A 25,894-nucleotide genomic window follows, 5' to 3' on the forward strand; every position below is an offset into this window, starting at 1 on the left:
GAAATCATTTCTCCTTGTCTTATGACAACAGATTCTGCTAAAGAGTTTGTCCCCTTATTTCTTACAGCCTCCCCTTTAGATACTGAAAGGCCACTCTCATGTCACCTCAGGGCCTTCTCTTCCCTCTGCACAGTCCCAGCTCTCTCAGCCTGTCTTCAGAGGGGAGGTATTCCATCCCTTGGATCATTTTTATGACCCTTCTTCTGGACATGCTCTAATAGGTTCATGTCTCTACTACACTGAGGATTCCATATCTGGATGCAGAGTACATAGCCAGGATCACCTCATTTGTCCTGCTGGCTATACAGCCCAGGATACAGCTGGCTTTCTGGGCTGCGAGTGCACATCGCTGACTCATGTCCAGCTTCCCATCCACAGTATCCCCAGGTCCTTTTTGGCAGGTCTGTACTCTATCCTTTAGTCTCCCACCTTGTATTGATAGTAGGAATTGCATAAAACCAGGTGCAAGATGTTGAATTTGGCTATATTAAGCCCCATATGTTCTCCTGGGCTCACTGCTTAACCCTATCTAGCTGTCTCTCTGGATGGCTTCCTTTCCTTCATGGGGATGAACAGGCACTAGCACCTTTCTTCCAGTTACCATGTACTTCTCCTGACTACTGTGACTTTTCAAATATCATTAAGAGTGGCTTGATGACTGTATCAGCCAATTCTCTCAGGATTCTGAGATGCATCTTGCTGGGATACCCAAACTCTTCAATGTTCAGGTTCCTCAGGTGGTCATGAACCTGACTTTTGCTTTCAATGGGAGGGACGTTGCTCCCCAGTGCTCCCCTTCCAACCCATGTGCTCAAGGGGTATATGAAGAGTAGCTGCCAAAAAAGCTGTTGAAATCATTAGCCTTCTCCTTGTCTATTGTTGCCAGCCTGCCTATCGCTCCCTGCTGGTGAAATGCCTTCTTGGACTTTTCTTTTCTGCTTGCCTACAGAAACTTCTCATTTCCATTCTGTTCTTCATTGCACTCCTTGTTAAGTCCAGTTCTAGCTGGGCCTTGGCCTTCCTGACCACATCCCTACACAGTCTAGCAGAAAGAAGGAGTATTGGAACAAGCTGCTCAGGGAAAGAGTGGCATTACCATTCCTTGAGGTGCCATGTAGATGTGGCATTTATGGACATATTTTAGTGGGCATGGAGGTTTTGGGTTGATATTTGGACTTCATGATCTCAGAATCATTAAGGTTGGAAAAGACTTCTATGAAATGAAAACAATTTCATAATGGTCCTTTATTTGTTTTGTACACTACCTTCAATGTTGCTCCCACCCAAAAGGAATAGCAAGTGTCTACAGGTTTGTTGGGTCGTCCATGGTAGCCATTTTGTTGTCTCATTACACACCACCTTCCTATTCTGCTTAGTTCTTTTTCTGAAAAAACTTCCTCCAGTTTACCCATCAAGCACAGCGATGCAATACCACAAAATGTAGACCCACCTGTGAAGAAACAGATGTTGCAATGTTTAGATGTACAGATTTTCACAGAAGCCTGTATAATCTCAAGCAGAATGAAGCAGTGTTTAGTAGAACTTGTAGAACTACAATCAGTAGTAAAAATTAAATCAATGGATTCTAGAAGTATGAATGTCTAAAAGAGCATGAAAGTCTAAAACCTAACAAATAAATGCACTTTCCTTCATCATACTTACCGAAGGAAAAAGAAACACCAGAGGAAAAAAATACTGCTCACATAAGCCTGAATCAATTTTCTTAAAGCCGGAGGGACTCTCAGTGCTGTGCAATTTGGATTACACAGCAGTTCAAGAACAAATAAATGGTAATGCAATAGAAAACATTTTTTTAATATTAAACTTACAGAAGAAAAGCTATTGGGAAGTTAGCAATCAGACTGAAGCAGAGACGTCAAAAGCAGTGTCAGAATACAATCCCTAAGAGAAGAAAAACAGAACTGCCTGATGAAGAGCAGAAAGCCCCATGTATATATTGAAAAAAGAAAAAAGAAATTGGAAAAAAGAAAGCACTGTTAGTACACTATTAGTACAGTTGGTAGCAACCAATGCAAGTTATGTTTCTAAGTAAGAAATTAGAAAAGAAACTCATGTTGTTTGTGTATCACTGTCCTCTGAGTCTGTTATCTGTAATGACAAAATTACAGCCTGGGAAGTAACACACAAACTGCTGATGTAAGATTTGGGGGCCAATGTTGCTCACACTGCTTTGGTGTCAGAAAATTCCATTCACTCTACAGTTCCTTTCATTCTGATGCTGAAACACCGTAACTGAAGCAATGCTATCACTAAATTCTACTGAAATTCAGTTCAACAACTAGGGGAATAACTTCAGTTTTTCAACTTTATCCTCTCTGAATGAAGAATACAGTTTGAATACTACAAAAGTTCAGTTCCAAGGATAAATCTAGAAAACACTGGATAGACTTAATGTCACATAAAAATAAAAAGCTTCTTTATCAGGAAGAGATAACTATTTCACCACACACACAGCTACTTTACTTAGAAACATCTTGGAAATTCCTATCTTCACAGCTACCATCTGTGTACAAAACTTAAATGTCACTTCAAGATTTGGGGCCACAGTCTGTCAAAGGAAATGTTTCTGGGTCTTACTAATAGCTGCTGAAATTGGAGATTATCAGATGCAATGCATAAAATCTCTTGCTGATAAATCCACAGGAGTCACAACAGTACACGCAGAAAAGGTTTGTTCTGTCAGCAAGACAGAGAACACAGGCAACATCTTTCAAGGTTCTTCAAGTGAAAAATAATGGAGCTGATATAGGAAGAGTCCATCTGCTCTGATACTAAGCAGAAACTAAGGGAAGAAGGACAGTATTCTGAGGCATGTTTTTTATTTGCTCCTCTTCATCCCACTTCTTCAAAAGCAGAAAAGAAATAAAGGCATAACCTGAATTTCTTACAGCATTTCTCAATTATAGTTTTAAAAAGAGGTGCAGAACATTCTGACATTCTTACCATGAGATTCGAGTCCTGCTCCTTGTGCCAGGCCATTATCATAAGACTGAAGAAAAAATTGTAATGAACCAGTTACTTCAGAGACAAATTACTTTTAAGGACATTGCAATTTCTCAGTTTAACAGCAAAATCATCATCAGACTACAACTACCATTTAAAATTAGCTAAATTCTGAGCCTACGCCTCAAAACGCTCCCAGCACAAGACAGTTAACAAATGTTTCAGTTCAGTGAAGACAGATTTAAGACTGTAATTGAGTTCATTTTAGTTACAATATATGGTAAAGGTCTGAAATGAACAAACATTTCTTTGTCAAAAGAGGTAGAGCATGTCATTAAATAAAAAACAAACAAGCAAATATCTTTTTGTCTTTATATAAAGGGAGAATTGGGAGGTATTTCCAATCAAAATGGAATGCATAAATGAAATCTTGTCTTTAACTGAAAAGCTTTTAAAGCCTTTTTATTTAAGAAGTGTTCATACAATATTTAATAACCAATAAACTGTCACTGGACAAATACCAAACTTTTTAGAGGAAACACAAATTATTGAACGTTTTATGTTTAACTTTCAAAGTTAAATTAGAGTGCTCCTACTGGCCAACTAATGATTGGTTCATGTTCTCATTAAACAGATAGTCTTTTTTTCTTTTTTTTTGCCAAGTTCCAACTATAAATTTCTCATGCTTTCTTCACAATGTTTAGCAGAGGCTACGAGATACAGAGCATCTCGACAGAGCACTGCTGACTCCTATAGTCATAGCTGAAGAACATTTAGCACTCTTTAGGTTTAACCTAAAATTATTTTACAGATCTGTTGTCAAAGATCCCTTTGGGGAGGAAAGAAGAAACAGAAGTAGATGCAGAAGCTGCACACATTTAAACACATTTCTTAGTTTTTGAGTAGCTGTTGTCAGTTTAATGAGCTAGAAAGACTAAAACATAACAGACAACCTCTAACTGCAACCTCACCTTGCAGAGTATGAACTAGTCAATTTTAAATAATAACCACCAACATCTGAATGTTAAAATACAGCATAAAGTTACTTCAAACTCTTTGCAGTGCCTGTTGCAATGGCAATCCAAATATGCTTTCTTACCCCAGTGGCTCACTACTTGCTGAACAAAGGCAACCTCAACAGCAAAACTGTACTGCTAAAGCTAACTAATACTACAAACAGTGACTGTAAGAGGAGGCCATTTGCTTAATGCATACCAAAGTAAATAGCTCTGGAGAAAAAAAACAAGACAGTGGCTGTAGGTTACTGTAGCATGAAACCTGCATAATAAAACATATATATATATAATATATATTATATATATATATGTTTTAATAATATAATATATATATACACATATAATATATATATATATATAATATATATATATATATAAAATATATATATAATTATGTATATATATATATAATAATAAAAATACTGCCCTCAGAAAGTGCATAAGCCCAGTTAAGAACAGTTCTTACTCCACACTCTAAACTTTCACTCTAACAGCTACACAAATAGCTATTAAATCATAATTAAATTATATCTACAGATTTATACACATGCATTTTCAGATGACACTATTATGTAAGAAAAGAAAGACCAAATGTTACACATAAAAATTCTTTCAATATCTCTACCAAATTTGTTAAAATGGTAAAACAAGAAACTTTAAGAACTGGAGCATTTTAAGAGTCCATTTTTGCTGAAGTCATTCAAAATTTCAGCATCTGAATATCCATTCTTTTTGAACTGGTGATAAATCTGACTTTTGAATATTAAAGCCAAAACTGAAGCAAACTAATAGAGATTATGTGAATAAAGCCTGACAATTCCAATGACAATAAAAATGGATTTTTCTTTTTCTCTCCTCCGTTATCAGAACTGCATTAACATGGAAGATCTTAAACAAGACTGGGCCCAGTACTGACCCCTGGAGAACTCCACTAGCTACAGGTCTCCAACCAGACTGCGCTGTTGATCACAATCCTCTGAAATTGCTGTGACCTTCAGCTGTACTGAACTGCATCTCAGAGTTTTGACACTGTACCACTAAAGAGAATAAGTTAGCGAAAAAAATAATCTAAGGAATTAAAAAACTTTGTATGAAGATTACCTTGTCTGAACAGCCATGTTATTCTTCATCCAAATAAGCATATGTGTGAATTGGAAAAAGTCTGTGAACTATGCTTGCTCCATCTATTTGCCAGTGATGACATATGGCAGTAAAACAAAACCACACATCTAGCAGCTTATTGAAACAGAGCTAGTAACTTCCAAATTGTGTACGAAAGAACACTTCTGAGAATACTCACCATGCTTCTTCTAATATAGTCTATAGCTTTTTTCATATCCATGCCTGACCAGTTATCAAGCATGTAGCAGATGCAGGAAGCACAGTACACAAACCTCATATCATTCTCACTTCCTTCTAGCACTGCACAGAAACTGTAAAGAAAGATTTTTCTTATTAGTGCTGTGTAGGTTTTTATATCAGAGATTACAGAAAGCATTTTGGAATTGAATAGTTTTTCCTTTCAAACATTATTACCTACACCTGCTTACAGCATACAAACAACTATAATACAAAAATACACCTGATTTTCTTTCCAGAAGATGAATTTTTAGCTAAGCTGAACAAAAGGAAGAGAACATTTAGAACATTAACATTCAGAGGCTTGCACAACTCTACTTCTAGCAGTGACACTGCTCTTTATTTAATCAGAGACGTCAACACTTAACATTCTTCCACTTATTACACACATACTGATGCGTAAGTTTCTATCCTAACACTTACTGTCCTTGGCAGAATTCTTTGCGTTCCTTGAAATCTTCATAGCCTACATGACTGTTCTGACCTTAATTTCAGCATCAGATATCCTTGCATGTGTAAAAGTAACTCCATCACCATTTCTAGCAGAAGTACTTAGAGCTACATGCAATACCCCTTTCAATTTCTTGTGGCTACGTTCCATCTCTGAGAAAAGTTTTGTTTCATATAACACTGCCCTGCGCAATTTACTGCATAATCTCTGCTTCCTGAGATTCTTATAAAGAAGACAGGTGCTGTGATTTGCTACCTGCCAACACTCTGTTTTGCTCAAAGAACCAGTTATTTTAACCAGTATTTCAGATATTTTAAAAGTTAAACCGCAGCAAGAAGCCAGCACAACAAATCTATATTTTAATAAGTCCACTGTCTGATCTATTAAAATATTAATAAAGGTACTTCCGACCCTGGAGACAGTCTTTCAAGGACCACTAGGACACTCTTCCTTTGGCCCCAGGATTCAATTCTGTAGTCTATCATCCTGTTGCATACAGAAACTTCCAATATATTAGGATATACATTTTCCTCTACTAACAGCTCAAATCGGGATGAATGCTGTTGCTTTTTGGATATGGCAAAGATTTGGGGAACTAGGACACTTCTGAAGATGTGCAAGTGTTGTGGCATAACTTCATCCTGTACTTTGGTAACAAAGGCACTGAAGGTTATCCAAATACTTCAAATCACTTTCAGCAAAAGCCCATTCTTTTCTTAGTAAGATAAACTAAACCTGGCCCTAGAATACTTACAATGGACTAACGTCCAGAAATTTTTTTTCCTTCATTCAGCTTATTTGATATTTCTATCTGGGCAACATAACCAGTGCCTTTGCACATCCTTTCTCTTTGGTACTTTAAAAGTGTTTTTCATAGATATCAAAGTGTGCATGATGCTAGAAGTTGACGCCTACCCAACACTTCTACGCCAGAAATAGCAAAGAACTCTTGATTCTTCTGGGGTCAAGTTGGCCTTCTTTAGCAAGGAGAATGAAAAATGGCATCAAATGTAAGAGTTATCAGTCTGCACATTAAAACTATATGTGTTACAAATACGTAGGAGTTAATTGCATGCAGCTTATTACTGTAGTCAGGCAAGATTACAAGCAATTGCTTCAGGACACCAGTGTGCTAGGAGCACCTCATCCATTACTCTGTCTTTTGGACATACTTCAACAGCAACAGTGATCCAATATCTGTAACAGGAATGTTCAGAGCAATGGAACAGGCACCTCCAGGTGTTTGAAGAAACTGCTGGCCAAGACAGACCAAAATAAATGTGTATACATATAAAGCTGTATAGCTATATCTGTAAATAAACGAGAGCTGCTCTGGAAGTAGTGGTTTCATTGTGAAGTAAAACAGTTCCATGGCAAACAACATTTCCACAATTCCACACTTCTAAATATTCTTTCAAAAATGATATTGAGTAAAATTTCTCAACAGGAACAGACGTCTCCAAGAAGTTTTCATCTACTTTAGTCTGCATTTACACCTGCTACTGTTTAAAATAAAAAAGGAACCAGATGTAGATTAAGCAGTATATCTGGTCTATTAAAAAAATGCATGTAAAAAGGATGTATCTCAAATTAAAATTTAGTAATATTATACTCACATTTATAATTAAAGTTTAGGCTAATTCATCCTATATATTGTTATACTGAATCTCTCAAAACTGAATCAAGTTTACTGCTTCAGAAAGCAGAGCAAACATCATCTTAACACTGCTCCATGTTATTGCAAAAAAAAAACTCAACCAGAGAATATGAATACTGAAAACCTCACCTACATGAAAGATACAGCACAAAATACCCTATTCCTAAGATCAATTAACTTTTCAGTAATAAATATGCATGGTTGTAAGCAAGCCTCACAACGTTAAGAATGAAAAGCAAAGACACAAAATATTGTTTGGTCTTGTACCCTATAGGTGTTCTTACTGACCTCCACCAAAATGCCTACTAACGGAGAGAAAATACTGTAATTTTCCAAGAATCATGTTTTTCATGCCTCACTCTACACCAAGGTTTTATATTCACCTTACAAAGAATTATAAGATATGTCTTTTACCTTCCATCCTCTAGCTGGAGAGCTCTCAGTCCTGCCAGTAAGGCATCTTTATTTACTCGGCTTAAATCATCTCCAAGAATAAGCAGACACGACAGACCTGTGTAAGTCATTGCTATGTGCCCACTATCATAAGGATGAGATACATCTGAGCCCTAGAAGAAAAAAAAAAAAAGCAAGAAATAAAAGACTGAAACATTGCCACATCTTTTGTCAGGCATCCAACTGGAAAAGGAAAAAAAAGGAAAAAAGAGGTAAACAGTTAACTTCTCTTCACTGATTAGGCTTAAACTGAAGACATTCCATTCAACTCTTCTGAGTTAAATCAAGTACTTCACAGTTCTACCACCTTTATCAGTAGGTCAGTATGAAAGTTCAGAAAAGATCTTTTGTGAAGCCTGATATCTATGCAACAGTTAAGCATATAAACTAGATGAAAGTTTATCTTGGGACATCACTGGACATTGGCTTCCTTGCAGTAGGATAAGCTGACTATTAAAGAGCATGGAGATCCTCCCCACAGGTTTTAGAATCTAATCTACAAGAAGAAAGCAGTGCAGGGCACTATTATCAGTCTCTGTCATTTGAAGCAATAAAAGATTACCATGTCACTTATTTTCATTTCTACTTTAAAACAATAATCAGAGCTTAAGCAAAGTATTTAAAGAGCAAATAAAATCAACTGAGAAGCTTAAATGAAAGTTAAATAATGACAGCATAAATCACAAAATGAGGGACAGAAGACAATAACACACCTGGGTTTTTATTTTTGCCTGCGATGTACGCAATCCAGGATTGCACCACTGGATGACAACACAAACCACAAATAACAAGATGGTTTGGGGTACTTAGGCTTGTTCATTCTGCAATATTTGTTTTTAAACATGATAAAAGCTATTGCTATACTGAGCAGCCACAACAAGCAAATTTTCAAATTACAATTTGTCTCAACAGAGCCCATTTCTGCCCCTGAGGTACCAGTGCTCCCATCACTCTCTAATGACGCTCACATCCACAGTCACAAAAACACAGCACGACTGATGTTTGCAGGGACTTCAGTACGTATCTGATCCAAGCACTGCTCAAGCAAGGACACCTAAAACAGGGTGTCCAGGAACATGTCTAGCTGGCTTTTGGAGATCTCCAAGGAAGAGGCTGCACAGCCTCTCTGAGCAAACTGTGCCAGGGCTCTGTCACTGCACAGCAATGAAGTGCTTCCTGCTGGTCAGAAAGAACCTCCTCTTTCAGTTTGTCACCACTGCCTTTTATCGTGGCACTGGACACCACTGAAAAGAATCTGGCTCTGCCCTCTTTTGTACCCAGGAGGAACAAGTTGGCCAACCATACCAATACAGGCATTCTAACAGTACCCAAAATCTTCTTTTCAAAAAATCTCCCCCGTAAGTTGTGCACTGTTAGGGTCCCAATACTTGTGACGCATTAGCTTATTCCAACTACAATAAGTCCTGCTGCAAAAATCCAGATGTACAGGATAATACAAACTTGCTTTGACACAAAACAAGTTTTCAGTTTAAAGCAGCTGATAAATTTACTTCTAAGCAAAGGAGGTGTCTAATCCAAAAACCCACACCTGGACCAGTTCTGAAACAGAAAGAATTCTCAATATTCCAGTTCTGTAATTAAAACTGCTCAAATTTTGACAAATAAAATATGAGATACGCAGCAGCAGCAGAGAGATATTCTGAAAGGTTCTCTGCCATTAGGACTGACTGCAGGTCCAGTTAGTAACTACGAAGAAAACTAAGCTTTCAAATGTGCCTATAATTGAAGTCAAATTGTAATGAGAAGAACAATTAATTTTGCCTTACTCAGAATAACATGGAGTAGGGGATGTGCAGAAGATCCATCTGTTCATTTCACACAATGTAGGGTACAGAGCCTGCAAATCAATGTTAACTGTGCAGCACTGCTCTGCTGACACGTTTGTAAAGCCGTTTGTAAAGCTAGTCCATCTCGACAGCAGTGCTGACATCAGGAGCAATTGAACAGATATTGTGAAACACTTCAACTTTACTTTAAAAAATATCATTTTCACAGGAAGACTGTATTTACTAAGCAAGCTAGCTTTACTCTGAAGATATTCTAACTTGACTTTTTACAACAACACTTGTGAAAATTCTATCAAAAACTTCTAATACAAATGTCCTGGGATATGTGGGAAATTTTTTAAGGCATCTGTAGTTTCCAATATTCTCCTAGTAACAATTTTTCACATAACATCTACATAAAATAACTTAAAATTCTTTGTTCACCAAATTTTTTTTTATTGTACATTTCTATATCCGCATCAGTTCCACAGAAGCTGTAGAGCTTTGGTGGCCTACAGACACTTAAATAATTGGGTCCTTTGTTTCACTCACTGCAGTAAAAACGGGCTGCTGAAAAAATGTTATAAGCATATACATAAGATACACAGTACGATCTTGAAACTGAACTGTACCATTCTCTCCTCCGAACTGGATCAATCACTTTAGCACCTGCACAAAGTGCAAATTCCACATCCACATACTTTTCCATACAAACATTTCAACATGTAGTAGTAGCACAATGTTTTTCCAAGCAGAGTATTAGCAAAAATCTGCAAGTGAGGTAGTTTTAATAAGGAGCACAATACGTACTTGTGTGATGCACATAAAGCAAACAGTAGTATCATTTGGCTATACTTCATGAAATTTATACCTAAATTAGTACTGCCACCTTTCTCTATCCTCAAGCATCCACATAAACACTCAGGTATGGGTAAGGCAGAAAAGATTGTTGAAGTGCATAATTTCCAAGTGTCATAATATATGGAATCAGGGAGGTGCTCTCAAGAACAGATGCTTTTAGGTTACACAGCTACCTATACAACTCATAGTCCTCCTTCAGAACAGGATTATTTTCTGGCAAGTAATTCAATTCTTTACACAATAAATTGCAATACTGGTAGACATTTTGATACATAATTAATAAACGTCAATGGAAATGACAGAGTCTGAAAGAATACATTTGCCTTTCAGCCAAAAATCCCAATAATTGCATTTAATATTACAATAAATTTGAATTAAAAAACAGATGACTCAGAATCATGAACAGAATTACTAAAAGGCATACTGGCAAAAGCCAAGAAAGAGTTTCATATGTATAATTATGGTAGGATCTTAGGAGCTCTTGATAGTCTAACAGGTGACTGTTCTCAATATATGATTATTGCAAAATATACAACAAATATAGATATTCACCAGAAAATGAATGCAACCTGTTCCTTAATCACAATTACTCAATTTTTAAATGTATTGAAATTCACTTTACCTTCTAGAATCCATGTAATTATTTCAAGTTCACTGTGATACTACTTATCACATTTGGTTTTGTACCTATACATACCAATGCATGCTTTACACACTAATGAGACAGACACAACTGAGTAAGAATAAAAGATGCCTTTGATAGGACATCAATCAGAAGAACTGGAAATTATAGGAGGAGAAAGAAGTAAAACCAACCAACCAAACAACTCCCTTCTTTCCAATAAAACTGTATTTTTTTTTTCCAGTTAAAGAGGAAGTTGAGAATTCATAGGAGTTGAAGGAACCAGACCTGAGACAACTTGCTATCACAAAGTAGGACTGCAGTGGCTCCTCTAAAGAAAGGCTACAGCGTGTCTCAAAGGTTTTATGAGATGACTGCTAGTAACTCTAAAATTTCCATGGATGGGAGGAAGTGCTAGTCTACTGTCTTTGCTATGAAGAATAAAGTCAGCCAGACCTTTTGTAAAAGCCTGGCCTATGTTTAAGAAAGATGCTGTAGTCAAAGCAATTGATATTTAATGGGTTCCTTGAGATCTGATGAGAAGTTCTTCTTAAGATCTACAAATGAAACTAGAAATGGAACTATTTTGGCTTTGTAGACATTATATGTCAATGCAATAGGAGCAGCAGCAGCTAAGCAAGCTACCATTCTCAGCACAAAAGGAACACTGCTGTCATCACTGGAAACTGTGAGCTTCATAGGCCAAGGACAAAGACAAACAAAATGAAATTGTTTTAAGAATGATAACCGTTACTGCTCAAAAAACAGCACCAGCAAAAACACAAGTAGCCCACTAAGGCTATAGCTACATTACAGAACAATGCAGGTCAGTACAGCCAATGTTGCTATCCCAGCGCCCACATCACATGTGCTGCAGAATTGAGGCCAGCTGTAGTATGGCTCCTTGGAGTACAAAGTGCATTTGGGATGTGTTTGCAAGTCAACTTTCATTCTAAGGAGCTCAGTTAGTGTGTATTACTCCTGTGGAGCAAGCACACTGAAACGTAGTTATGAAGTTCTCTGCTGATCTGAATTAAAATGTCGTGTACACTGTGAGAAGACCACCACAGGAATACAACCTAGTTATCTATGCAACTCAGGTTTTGTGATAACTGCAGTTTTCAGGTCACACTGGAAACATTAACTCGGTTCTTATGCAGAGAAAAACAGTCCTACTCTATGTGATTTACCATCATGGTCTCCACAATATGAGGTCTCCCTTAAAATTAACACTTAAAGATGCAAAGTGATGCAAAGCTTTCAAAGATTCAGGTCTTGTTCACTGCCATGATAAAATTCCACAGCACATTAGCCAGAACAGCTGTAAGCTTAACTCATGGTAACCAGCAGTTTTTAAGACTCACTTTCTGCTTTGAAAACACAGGCAAGATCTTTCTGAAAATCTAAGAAGTGCTACACAACATTCCTACAGAGGCAGTCTGACTTTTCGAGATTTTTTCTCTCTTGGCATTGGTGTTACAAATATGGATCATTTCGGCCTAGGGAAAACGCAAGCTTGTGTCAAGAAGGCAAAACAGATCTTGTTTGTTTTTCTCCAAGTGAAAGCATATGCTATTTACCTCAATGTTATAAATAGTTCCAGGTACTGGCTTTCAATCTGGCTCCTAAAACACATTTTAACAGTTTGAAAATATCTAGACCCATCTGAAACTGTAAGGAGATTGTTAGCCCCGATTTTCAAAAGAATGTCTTTCTTAAAAAGTGGCTTTCTGAATTAAGATTTTCAAGGATTTTTAAGGCTGTGCTGTGACTTGGTCAAGTTTTTATTTTATTTTTTCTTACTAATGCAAAGAGTTGCAGAGAGACCACCATCAAACACTAAAAGAATAACAGCTGAAAACAGAAAGTAAAAAACAAACAAACAACAACAACCAAAAGAGCTACCCTGAAAACATCAAGCAAAGTTGAGGGAATCCAATGTATGTCTTGATTCTTCTGTATTATCTTGTAAGGTTCATAGTTTCAAGAGAGATTTGGCTACCTCCAGTATGGCAGCTTCCCAGAGCTCAAAAATGAAACCACTATAGGGGTATGCAATAAATAAACAACTGCCAATGCAAGTCCAAAATGCTTACCAGCATTTAAAATAATGAATAAAGAAAAATGACAAGGCCTTAAACATTACTGAAAGTCACTCAACTTGTTTAATCTCTAAGTCATTTCAGAACATTTTCAGCCAATAGTACTGAAAATCCTTCAAACCTTTGTATGCCTACACGTCAACCAAATGTGCTTCCTTTAATGTAGAAGCAATAACAAGGTATTATGAATAGAAATCCCAATGCTTTAATAAAAAAGCACAATTATCTGGAAATGCTTTTCTGGAGATAATGAATGGACAAACTTGTAAATGATTTCCACAGGTTACATGATTCCATTCCTTTGTTCCTTCTGTGGACTGGTTGACACATTATGAGGTAAGGATGGCCTGCAATACATTTCCTGAAAGGATAATATTTAAGTCTGAGACATGCACGTTCTATCACGTTCTATTACTGAGCATTAAATTAAAATACTAAAAAAATACCAGCCACATAATGGGCTAATGATAATGTCATTTGCCATTTCTGTGTTTTTGTCTTAAGAAAGCTATACAAGATGTCAGAATTATATGCAGAACTCACCCATTCAGCTTTATTCAGCAAGCAATAGGGAGGACTTGAAAAAGGTTACAAAATACATGTTCAAGAACTACACTGCATGACGCTGACTCAAACCTTTGGCAAAATGTGACTGAGCATTTTTATGACCTCGGTCTGGTCTGAATAAAGCTATGTCTTTATTCAGTTTGCTATGCCACTATACCACAGTAAAAGCACAACATAAAACAATATGATGGACAAAATGTCTATCATACAGATAGACAAATTCATAAAGTGATAGGCTTACAACTGGCTGGCAGATCAGGCACAGAGGGGCTATGTTGGGGGTAAATGTGCTATCAGGCTGGCAGCTAGTCACCAGTGTAGTTCCACAGGGCTCCATTCTAGTGCCAATTCTTTTAAGTATTTTCACCAATGACTTGGGATACAGGACTTGAACATCTACTAAATCAGTTTATGGATGACACTAAACTGGGAGGAGCTGTTGATTCTCTGAGGGCCTTGCAGAGGACTTGCAGAGATTTGCAAGAGAGATTTGCCTTGCAGACAAACTAGAGAGCTGGGCAATCACCAGCCATGAGCAGTTTAACAAGAGCTAGTGTGGACTCTGCACCTGGGACAGGACAACTTGGCTATATGTAGACTGGAAAGCAGCCTTGCAGAAAGGAATCTGGGTGTTCTGGTTGACAGCAAGCTGAGTCTGAGACAGAAGTGTGTCCTGGGAGCCAAAATATCCAACTACACCCTGGGGTGCATCAGGCCTTGCACTGCCAGTGGGCAAGAGAAAAGACTGTTCCATTCCGCTCTCTGCTGATGCAGTGGCCTCATGTTGAGCACTACATGCAGATTTGGGCACCACAGTATAAAAAGATAAAACTATTTATCTATTTAACTATATATAAGAGTGTTTGTAGAAGGCTATCAGGATGGAGAAGAGTCTAAAGGGGAAGATGTATGAGGAGGGACTGAAGTTCTTTGATTTGTTCAGCACAGAGCAGAGAAGCTGAGGGGAGGTTTCGTGGTGGCTGCGGCTTTCACAGGGAGTGAAGGGGCAGTGCTGAGCTCTGCTCTCCAGTGGCAGCAACAAGGCCCAAGGAAATGGCATGGAGCTGCCTCAGGGGAGGTTCATGATGGGTGTGAGAAAAAGGTTCTTCACTGGAGATTGGTCTGGCACTGAAACAGCGTCCTCAAGGTAATGGCCATGGCCCCAAGCTGATGGAGTTCAAGAAGCATCCAGACAATACTCTAAGATATAGGGTTTGAGCTGTGGGTGAAGGCAGCAGCTGTAGCAGTAGTAGCAGCAGCAGTAGTAGCAGCAGTGATCCTTCTGAGGATCAATACCCTGACTTGGGATATTCTGTGACTGTGTGGATTTATTTAGGTGAATGATTAACTGGTTCTGTTCTGACTAAATCAGTCATTTTTAAATATACAAATATACTGACATGACTGTCTACTATTTTCTCTTTAAACTTCAATTATCAGTAGAAATCCTACAATATCTAGGCTGTAAGCAGTTTTGCTTTCTTCCCTTCAACTGATCGCTACTGAGATTAATTCCAATTAAAACAGAGGATTAATTGATTTTACTATAGAGCTCACTGCAGACACCATCTGTAGTGTAAAAACAAATAAATATCAAAGCAAATCAAGGGACAGAAGACCTTGCCTAACGCATGCTGCTGTATTAGCTGGTGTTGAGATGTAAAAACTCTCTTCATAATTTTTTTTCCTTGTTAGAAAGCATAACTTACAAAAATTGCTGCTGTATGTATCTGATGGACTTACAATGCAAAATAAGAGTTATAAGCAACTGGTGGACCAGAATAGATGAATGACTGATTCAGTCCTACAGGCTACTCAGAAACATAAAGTTATGCTGCTAACAGTGAGTAAAAATGAGGTCAGAACACACCTCACACTTAAGTCAATTCAAGCATTTTTTACACAACAATAGTCATATGAATGCATCTGCCTTTGCTCTCAATTTCATGCTGCAGGATAAATTCAGCGGGATTTTAAATGTGGCAATCTTAAATAGCAGTACAACAAAATATTTATAATTTAGTGTCTTTCAGGCTTTTCTTTAGAGAAGTTTGATTCTTCATCTTCAAGCACACTAAAAAAACAGCCCATTTCTTTCAAGCCTTTCCTGCACAATGGCACATACATCCTCTTCCAGCCAGATCAGATCTTTTTGTATTACTGTTAGCAGCCTCTGCTTACCTCTTTTCTTCCTCACAGCAAAGGCACTTTCATTTCATATACAAATTTCAGTGCACTTCAAGCATTTAAACAGTTGAATTTCACTTCCATGGGCAGCAAAGGATCCTTCCCTTAGAGTCACTGACAAGCTGTCATGAGCAGAGGCTTCCTTAAGTTTGTGTGGATCCCAGGGGCATTTAAGTATCCATGCATAATGACAGGAAAAAAACTGAAGAACAGCACATCCTGCACCATTTAATGTTGACTTTTTCTGCCCTTCTCTTCCTGATAGCTAATATTTAGAGAAGTTTTCCTATGCATTACAGGTCAGAAAAGCAGAAAATGCAAAAAAGCATTCTCTGCTCTTCTGACCAAACCACAACTTCTACTTTAGTTTCTCCACTGCCTCTGAAATAAAAGCACCACCATTTCAGAAGTGCTGCATGATTCTTAAAAGCGCTGCAAACGTTTCAATGTGTTAACAGCAGTTAAACCCCTACTTTCAAGATAATGCACAATTCTTCAGATATTGTTATAAAAAAGACACCAGATAACTTACAGCCTAATTGATAAAGCACCTCTCCAAACACAAATAACTGACCTTGGAGGGATTGAACGGCATCCCTAAATATGAAGAGCCTCTGAATCCACAGCGATTCAAGTTTGATTCTGGAAAAGACAAAAAATAAAGATTCAACCAGTTTGCTTTGCTGAAACATTCACTGTTAACCATAATTCTCTATTCAAAATCAAGATCTGTTAGTGCAACATCATTCACAGTACTATCAGAATTTACACGTGTGCTACGGTATGTTCCCAACTTCAGTCTATTATCATTCTGATTAGTACAAACAATAACAAACACAAAACAACATACCAACCAAACATAAAAAAACCCAAAAGTTAAATCAATTCTTCTGGCATAACAAAACAACAGATTTTTCTTTTTCTTTCCCCACTTGGTGGAGACAGCTGTTCACATTAGCAGAGAAGTTTCCACCAGCCTCCCACAAGTCAAAGAAAAACAAAAAGATTACTTCCCTGTATGAGAGCCCCAAGTTAATAGAATATTTTCTTCTCTGATTTCCTGACTGTCAATACCCTCTGTTCCCACACAGAATTGTTTTATGATACTTAGCAACACATACAAAAAAACAAATACACTATCTGCTGCTTCAAGCTAGCACTGACTTTACTGTTTGAGAGATAAAGTTAAATCAAGGTGAACAGCAATTTTTAAATTTGAGCCATTCCTCCCCCTCATTCAAAACACAGGTGAAGAATATTCTCACTACCAAACACCCCTACTAGTGATTCTGTTAAGATGTTTTAAACATGTCAGAATACCTAGGCATGTATTACAGAAGTGCATTAGGCATGCAGAAGTGCATTAGGCATGCAGAAGTGCATGAGAAATACTTTTTAGAGCCAATCATTGTACAGCTTCTGCAGCAAATACTCTTATTTCTTTACTCCTCAGAATCTGAAAGTAAAGTCTAGTAACTACTGTAGTTCCACAGTGCTCAGGTGTTCTTAAGTTATCTCTCCATGGTTGCTTTTTTTTCCTTCAGTCTTAGATCCAAAAACCTTCATTGAGATTAGGGAAATTTGCACTCTGCTACAATGGCTGCTCCAAAAGTAATACCTTCTATTTCTGTTGGCTCACAGCTTCAGAAGTGGATATTGGTGGTTGAACTTTCCCACCAATACTGTTACGGTCTGTTGCTGTGACAGGCAGCAGTGCAGGAATGGCGTTACCAAATGCCATCTGACATGGAAGCACATATAAAGGTATCTAAACAAGCTCCTTCTTGGGAAAAAGCGTCATGCACTGACTCTCACAGGCACTTGCTGAATGTTTGTGGAGACCAAACAGTGTTTGTCAGATGGTAAAGTAGTAAGTGGTGCACTTCAGCAGCGCGGATGGCAACAGTGGGTCAACTCTGCTGGCGCACATTTTTGCAAGTGTGGCATGCAGGCTCTTGTCCATCAGTGGTGAAAATGCATAGCTAATGGTGGTGACTATGTTGAAAAGTAGTGTTTAGTAGTTGAGATTTTGCTCTATCACTCAGTGTTCTTTTCACCTGTTGTATTTTCCATGGAAATAAACAGGAAGCATTACTTTCAGAGTGACCTACATAACTGGACAACAACAGACATAATGCGGTCTACCAATTACGTGCAGTTTATCACACACAGAGGAACAATCAGTTCCCCCGTCCTCTGCCACCCCAATGTCAATGCAGCCCAAGATACTGTTGGCCTTCTGGGCTACAAGCACACACTGCTGGCTCACGCCCAGCTTTCCGCCCACCAGAAACCAAAGCCCTGCTCTGCAGGGCTGTTCTCAATGAGTTCTTTTCCCAGTCTGTACACAGATATGGAATTGACTCAGCCCTAGTACAACAACTTGCACTTGGCCTTACTGAATTTCCTTAGGTTCCCATGGACTCACTTTTCAAGCCTACCCAGCTCCTTCTGTATGCTTTTCCCTCCTTCTATTGTATCAGGTTGGTGTCATCAGCAAACTTGCTGAGGGTGCCCTCAATCTGTTCCATGTTGCAAAAGATTCTGAAGCACACAATAAATAGTAATCTGAAGGAGTAATTTAAGGTCCCAAAGCCTGGTTCTCAAAAATCATCGCAGTTCGGAAAATAATACAACATGAAAAACTCTGGAAGGGGACAACTAGAATTCCTATTTCTTAACTAAGAGACTTCCTAGGCAAGAGTGGAAGAAATTGTTATTCACATGTCCCCTTTTCAGTAAAATATAACCCAGGTCAAATATGCTTAAGTAAACTATAAAATATACTTTCAATTAGCACAAATACAGAAAACCTTAATCCAGAAGGCAGTTTTTACCCTGCTGACATGTAACTAGTCTGGGCTGCTGCAAAGAAAGTGGTACTACAATTCGGACAGCTTTGCAGTCAAATAGAACTCAGATTTTAATTCTAGTTGAAAGAACTCAGCCTGGAAAAGCTGATCCTTATAATGAATGATATTACATTATGAACATAGAATGGCAATATGAAATCCAGGCACAGTTGCTGTTGGTGAGTTACCTTGACTGGCTTTTTACATGACAGTCAGAGACAGTTACAAGGCATAATCAAAAATGAACTACTTGAAGGAAATCAGAAGCCATTATTCCCTTTGGCTGTTCAGCTTCTCTGCAGTGTTTTAAAACTTATATTGCACCACCAAACTGCTAACAACTGGAAACCACTAGGGGTAATACTCAAATGCTGTCAGTGATCTAAAATTTTGTTTGAACAGTTGCTTTTGGTTTCCAATGCCAGGCTTTACACATTGGCTCCTAGAAACACAGTGGTTTGACTTTTCAGCACCCTCTCTACTATGTAATCTCAAAAGTGAAATTTTATCTCCTCTTCAAAAAAAAAAAATTAATTAAAAAAAAAAATTGTCATGAATGTGGTCACAACAGATTATTCTCAGAGCTTCAAGACTACAAATGAATGCTTAATTTACAGTTGCAACTCTTGAACTAAAAAAAATACAGTGCTGAGCTAATAAAAGGAACTGTTAAACAGAAAGTGAAAACAGATAATTTTTAACAAGATAACTGCCACACTGACCTCATGTGTCAAGTTTTTTAGCTTCCTGTTGCACACACAAGTTCTGAACCAAGTGGGAATCAAAGGAAAATTATGGAAAAAAAACACTGTCTTTCAGTTTAAGCACATCTCACTTTCTGCAAAGCTGGTTTTACAACTTTAGTAAAAGCTATCTGCATTTCTGATCTTATGAAATAGATTAGAGTTTGACTAGCATTACTTTCTTGAGCTGCAAATAGCCAGTCAGTAACAGAATTATAAAAAAAACCATACTCTAATTAATAAAAATGAATCATAATTTATGTGCCTTGTAAAAAATTGCTGGATCCATCAGTTCAAGCCCCCAGCCATCAGGTGAAGTACTGAGTCTAACTTCCATTAAGAATTGGTACCACCTGATGTTCACTTTCAGAGTTAAGCATACTTCAATACTTCCTGAAATAGCCAAAGATAAACAGCTTAATAAACTTTACATCAGTCAATGCACATGTTACAAGCTAAGCAAAAAAAAAAAAACCACACGGAAGAAGGCTTCATATGTGACAACACAAATAAATTTAATCATTTCTCAAACCAAAAGACTCCACATTTACATAAGGAGCTGAGATTTTACCTTGAGGAAAACCACATCATTTAAGTATTTTCAGGCCAGAAAGTCCTTATGACATCAGAACTCCAAGTGATAACCAGGGGTGACTTATTCTAAGAGCTAGGAGTTTTCTTTTTACAGAAAGGACACTTTTGTTATTTATCTTCTATGATCAGCCTTAGATGGAAAGAATGGCACATTTTACTATTAGTTCTTCCCATTCACATCACCCATCTTAGAAACCTTTAAAATCTTAAAATGCAAACCAAGAAATTACAGCTTTAGATAGTCAAAGACAGTCAGCATACCCAGCTAAAGCAGTTTACAACTTCTCATGTTGAGAAGTTCAAAATTTGAAATTCTGCTCAGATCCTGCTTTAAGAGAAAAAAAATAAGCTCTGACAGAACAAAAATCTGATGAATCCTTTGGAAATTTCACTAGAACTTCCAAGAAGTATGTCTTAGTCCAAATACATAATTTCTGATAAGGCTTGTAAGAGACCTTTCCCCATCCACCTTGAAAAGGAAAACAAGAAAGAGAAAAAAGCATTTTCAAGATTTCAACTTCTCTCTAAAAGAAAACAGTGAAGTCTTAAAGAGAATGCATTGAACACACAAACGAAACAAACACCATGGATTAGCCATGCACCTAAGCAGAACATTTGCTACATGTGCAGGAAAAGTAAAATCACCAGAATCTACAGAGACAACATCTCTACATATATATTGATAGTTACAGAAGACAGCAATAAGTTCAAGCAATCATCTAGTAACAGTAGATTTCTGTGTGAGGATCAGTTACGATGTGTGACACACCACTCTCTTCTCCTAACTGGTACTGGGACAGTTTCTAAAACACGAGCTGAAATCAGTTACAGTACTTGAAGGTCACCACTTGGATGCATCTCTTGTTTCACAAGAGCCTCAGGAACCGTTTCTCAAGTAAAGCCACGGAAGAACATAGCTTACCCAGACAGATCTTTAGCTTTGTGTAGTACATTTCAGTTAGGTTCACAAGGAATACATTTGCTTTCTTAGTCAGCAAGATCCAGATCTTACCATTTTGCATTAATGAGCTTTACTCTCATGTAAAGATTTTAAAAGCTAAGAACTGAAGCTTTCCTTAGCCATCAGGCAAATCACATACCAGTAAATAAAAACACACTAAAAAATATCACAGTACGTGGTGAGATTTTAACTAAGTCTTCTTATAAACCAAATTCTGAATTTTCTAGCAAGTTCTGCAATATTCCTAAATATGCACTCAGCCACTCACTTACGTACTCATTTTGCACAAGAGGACAGGCAGACTGAGGCAGAGACAATTAATAAGGTGAAGAAAAAGCTGTGTGTATTAAGGAAAGCACAGAAGGAATTTATTCACTATTTCCCACTAGCAGGCAGATATTTTGCCAATAATCTTAAGATTACTGGAGTTTGTAACTCCATAAATGACATGATTAAACAATGTTATAATTAAAACGTTTAAAAATCAAACTTTCTCAGAAAAAGGGATATAACAGCATGCATGTCAAAGAAACTGCAAGAGTATCTCTTTAAAAGCAGATATATATATATTTTTTTGATACTTGGAAAGATTCTGATGCAGCAAGCTAGCTGTCATTAAGTGGAGATGGACAAAAACTTTTAAAAGAAGCTCTGGTGCTGCAGCCTACTGAAATTTAGCTTCCCCCCCCCCCCCCCAGAGAGGCCAAAAGAAGGAATCGGGGTTCTATTGCTGGAAGGATGCCCAATAACAAATACTAAAACCAATACATGTTATTGAAGGCACATGTTACAAGAATGTTCCCATTCTGAACATTTGGTCATCCAGTATCCATTTTGTTGTTGTTAATGTTACTTACGTTTTACATAATGTATTTATCCATCAGGTAACACAGAAATGGAATAATGTGGAAACTTTAGTGATGAACTGACCACACAGAGCACTGTAATCAGCAAAAGCAAGATAGCCTGATATTAGATTTCTCATAAACTGATGGATGGAGGACTGGAGGGAAGTTTGGTCTTTTGCAGAAAAAAAGAGACTTATTTAAAAGCACAGAATGCTGCACCAGTGGCATCTTCCCCAAAGCTACTGCCCTGTAATATTGTATTTTGTTAAATGCTAAGCAAAAGAAAAAAAAGACATCTTTCCTGGATTGTTAGACTCTGTGTTTGTCTCTGGGAGTTATACTGACCTACTGACCTTCCTAGAAGATTTCTGACTATGGGAGTACCCCAGATACTGGCTAGGTAGAAAAAAAACAAAACACCTCAAACTCTATCAAAGACGAATTAAAAATAATTAATCTCTTTTCCTGAAGCTTCACTGTTCTGTTAGAATAGAGTCCTGAAGACTGGGACACAACAGAAAGTGTTCAACTCCTACAAATAAGGTATGTTCACCTTGGAAAAAAAATTACAGCACTACGGGACAGGAGCCTTCTCTTGTGGGAACAATTTTCTGTAATTTGTCTCAGTATAACAGAAGAAAAGAATCTATTAATGTCCAAAGTGGATCTCGTAGTTTCTAAGTTGCCACAACAAGAAAGAGAATCTATGACTGTAAATATCTGTAAGCAACCTTGACTTTCACATGCTCACTTCATAAAAGTCCTTTTCTTTCATAGAAGAGCACCTGAAATTATTTCTGCTCTAAGACCAGCCTGGAGCGTTCCCCAGTTTAGTGCTGAACATGCAGTACCTGTCATCATAAAATAGCAGTGTCTCACTCGCAGCTCCCTCCATTCCATCTCCTCCACTGCTATTAGCCACTCACCTGCACCACCACTGAAAAATGCCAGAAATATCCTCTCTCTCAAATTCTTTCAAGTCACCTGTAGAGGACCACTTCCCGTGAGCTCCCTCCCCAGCTTGGAGCTGTTGTGCACCTTCCAGTTTGGGAACATCTGGGACACACCAGCAGCATTACTACCCAAAACGTGAGCTAAATTAAAATCACAATGCTAGAGAACAGATTTTTCATTTCAAAACTGGAACTGTATTTATCCTTTCTGCTTCTTAATCTCCCTTTTTCCAACAGTTGTTCCAAATAACCATACCTGTGCTCACTGCTTCTGGCATGGCTACAACTGGGGCAAGTCAATATAACCACTTCAAGATCCATACAGCTTATTCAGAATTCATTTCTTTAAGGAAAAGGTGAAACATTTCTCTGAGATGCTTAACGGTGCAGCTTCATTATTATTATTTTATACTGTCTTACCTTGAAATTCATTTCATAGCTTCACTTTAAATACATAAAGAAGTTAAAACTAAACACTTCTACTTTTACTTCATAAGAGGATGTTACTTGTTTCTAAGAATTGCTAGATATTGCTATTTGAAATTATGAAGGTCAAGTTGAGGTTTTTTGTTGCTTTTTTTTCTTTTAAAGTCATGCCACTATTTATGCAGGTGAAAAGCAAAAGTAAAATTATTATCAATAAATAAAAACTAAAAACTCACTCACTGTCTTCTGTGGGAAGGACCTGAAGGGAATAAATCCATTCTATTATATCATCTTTGTTCACCACATCTAAGGAATCCAACATATCCAGACCAGAGAGCGCGAAAAATGCAATTGTCAACCTAAAAGAAAAAGATAAGGCTTACACTTCCCACCATAAATATAATGGGGAGATTAACAAATGGTAGCAGAAATAGAATTATCTACAATTCTCAGCCTCTGAGAGTGGTGCAACACATACAGCCTAACTCAGCATGAAATTTATCTGCTGAACAAAATAATGCTCTTTGTATTGTAACAGTTCCATTGTCTCAGCAAGACTTTTCATGTAAGCTACCCCTCTTGCTATAAGGATACAACATAACGATGACGATTCAGACGTTAACCGAAAAAGGTCGTTAACAATCGACAGACAGTTCTCTTCAACGAACTATCCTACAAGTATGCAGTAAATAGAAGATAAGCTGGAAAGGATATAAGTTGCCTCTTAACATCTTCCAAACCCAACTTCAGATGCTCAGAAGCTAGCTATTAAACAGCAACAGTTGTTTTGTAACCAATCACTACATAAATAGGTGCACAGAATAATTACCTTCTGTAGGTATTTAGTTCTTGCCTTTTGGTACAAAAGAGCTTAGATGACTGATTAAATTCAGCATCTAAAATTGAGAAAGTTAAATGCAAATATCCAATACAGCAGTGAACTCCACAGTAGCTAGCATGCTGCAGTTCCTTCTTGCCCAAAACTCATTTCCATAGATGTGTGCTGCCATAGATCTTAATAATGCTACATTTTCAAGCATCACCTTACTGGGGGTTTCAGTTTCAGTGACTTTGCACCATCCCTCAAAATGGCTGCATGAGTGGCACTGACTGAGCACCATGGGAGCAGCACTGGGGAATGGAACTGAGATAGCTTATATCTTAAGACAGAGAAAATATTAATGTAATAGTACCGTGAACATTCTATCTCGGATTAAAATTAGCTGGATACCTATTTTGTCATTCACAGTATCATCTGCATCTTCTAGAAATTCTTGCTCTTCTTTTAACAGATACAATGATGGACTGTGAAGCAGCTGCTAAACAGGCAAAAAATATTGCTCAGCATGATCACGAAAACAGACAAGTTAACGCCAGCTTTCTTTAGGAGACCGAGTGATAATTTGCAGTTACTTCCCAGGCTGCTGATCCACCTTGGCCACTAGAAGTTGGCATCTCTGAGGACAGATGTGGACAGAAGTCTCTAAAGCTATTCAACCTGTGCCTGTGGTTCTGCATCAGAACCACAGAGCAAGGCAAAAAAAATAATACATGGTGAAGTGAGTCAGCCCAAGACACAGCTCAAAAAGAACCCTTATAATTAAAACAGTATATAATTAAAGCAGCCAACAATGATGCTGTAGACATTCCTTTCAACACCGTGGCACAACCTCAATGACTGATTTTCCTGCTTGTGGACTCACCTGCTGCTACAGTCACACTGTCATTCAGAAGTATTTTTTTAAGCAAATTAGTTCTCCTTTAGAACTGGCATCACTTAGAAATACATTTCACAAGCCTTAGAACAGAAATTATCTGAAAAACAGTGACTGGTTAGCTAATGCTACATCATTCTACACTATATTTTAGTTTGACTCTGAGCTTACCTATTGCCTTTCATACCAGCCTTACACAAAAAGGCTTTATTTAACCTGTCATTTGCTTGCTACTAAGCACTAACATCTCCCATTCAAAAAAATTCCCTCATGCACCTCCAAGTCTTAGTAAAAAATATCAAACACAGAACAGCATACAGATCCATTACTGAACAATACTACTGCAAGTATCCTTTTCAGAAAGAAAGTATAAGCCTGCTTTGCAATCTCTGGGTTCTAAAACATGTCTCTTTCCTAGTGTAACTACTAATAATGTTTTTGATTACACAAAGCATAAAAACTGTAGTCTTTGCACACCAAGATACTTCAGTCTGGAACAGAATTATTACTCCAGTCATCTGATTGCTACCAAATCTTTCAAAGTGCAAGATTAAAACTTTAAGAATTATATAAACTTTTGCCATTAATCAGATCTGTGTAAGCCAAATTCTGATTCTGGACAACAACCTGTTACTTCAATCAAAGCCACTATTTAAACACCAACTCTAAAGATAAATGTTTGGGCATAGTACTGTTTTTTTCTTTTCTTTTCTTTTTTTTTTTTTTTTAGAGAACCCTATATATGATATTTTCTGATTTTCATAGATGTTAAGTTC

The 25,894-nt window shown here is 37.5% G+C and overlaps 1 protein-coding gene across 1 annotated transcript in view; it reads right to left on the reverse strand.

Moving 5' to 3' along the window:
- The window catches only part of PGGT1B (protein geranylgeranyltransferase type I subunit beta), a 33,228-nt gene that overhangs the window by 4,216 nt on the left and 3,118 nt on the right, over window positions 1-25,894 (reverse strand). Inside the window, 6 exon segments of the mRNA XM_048932057.1 lie at window positions 1,266-1,450; window positions 2,965-3,010; window positions 5,281-5,413; window positions 7,862-8,013; window positions 16,601-16,668; window positions 23,644-23,762. Of these exon segments, the coding sequence (XP_048788014.1) occupies window positions 1,266-1,450; window positions 2,965-3,010; window positions 5,281-5,413; window positions 7,862-8,013; window positions 16,601-16,668; window positions 23,644-23,762 (703 nt within the window).

This window comes from Lagopus muta, chromosome Z (genome assembly GCF_023343835.1).
Source record: "Lagopus muta isolate bLagMut1 chromosome Z, bLagMut1 primary, whole genome shotgun sequence".
Taxonomy (NCBI): domain Eukaryota; kingdom Metazoa; phylum Chordata; class Aves; order Galliformes; family Phasianidae; genus Lagopus; species Lagopus muta.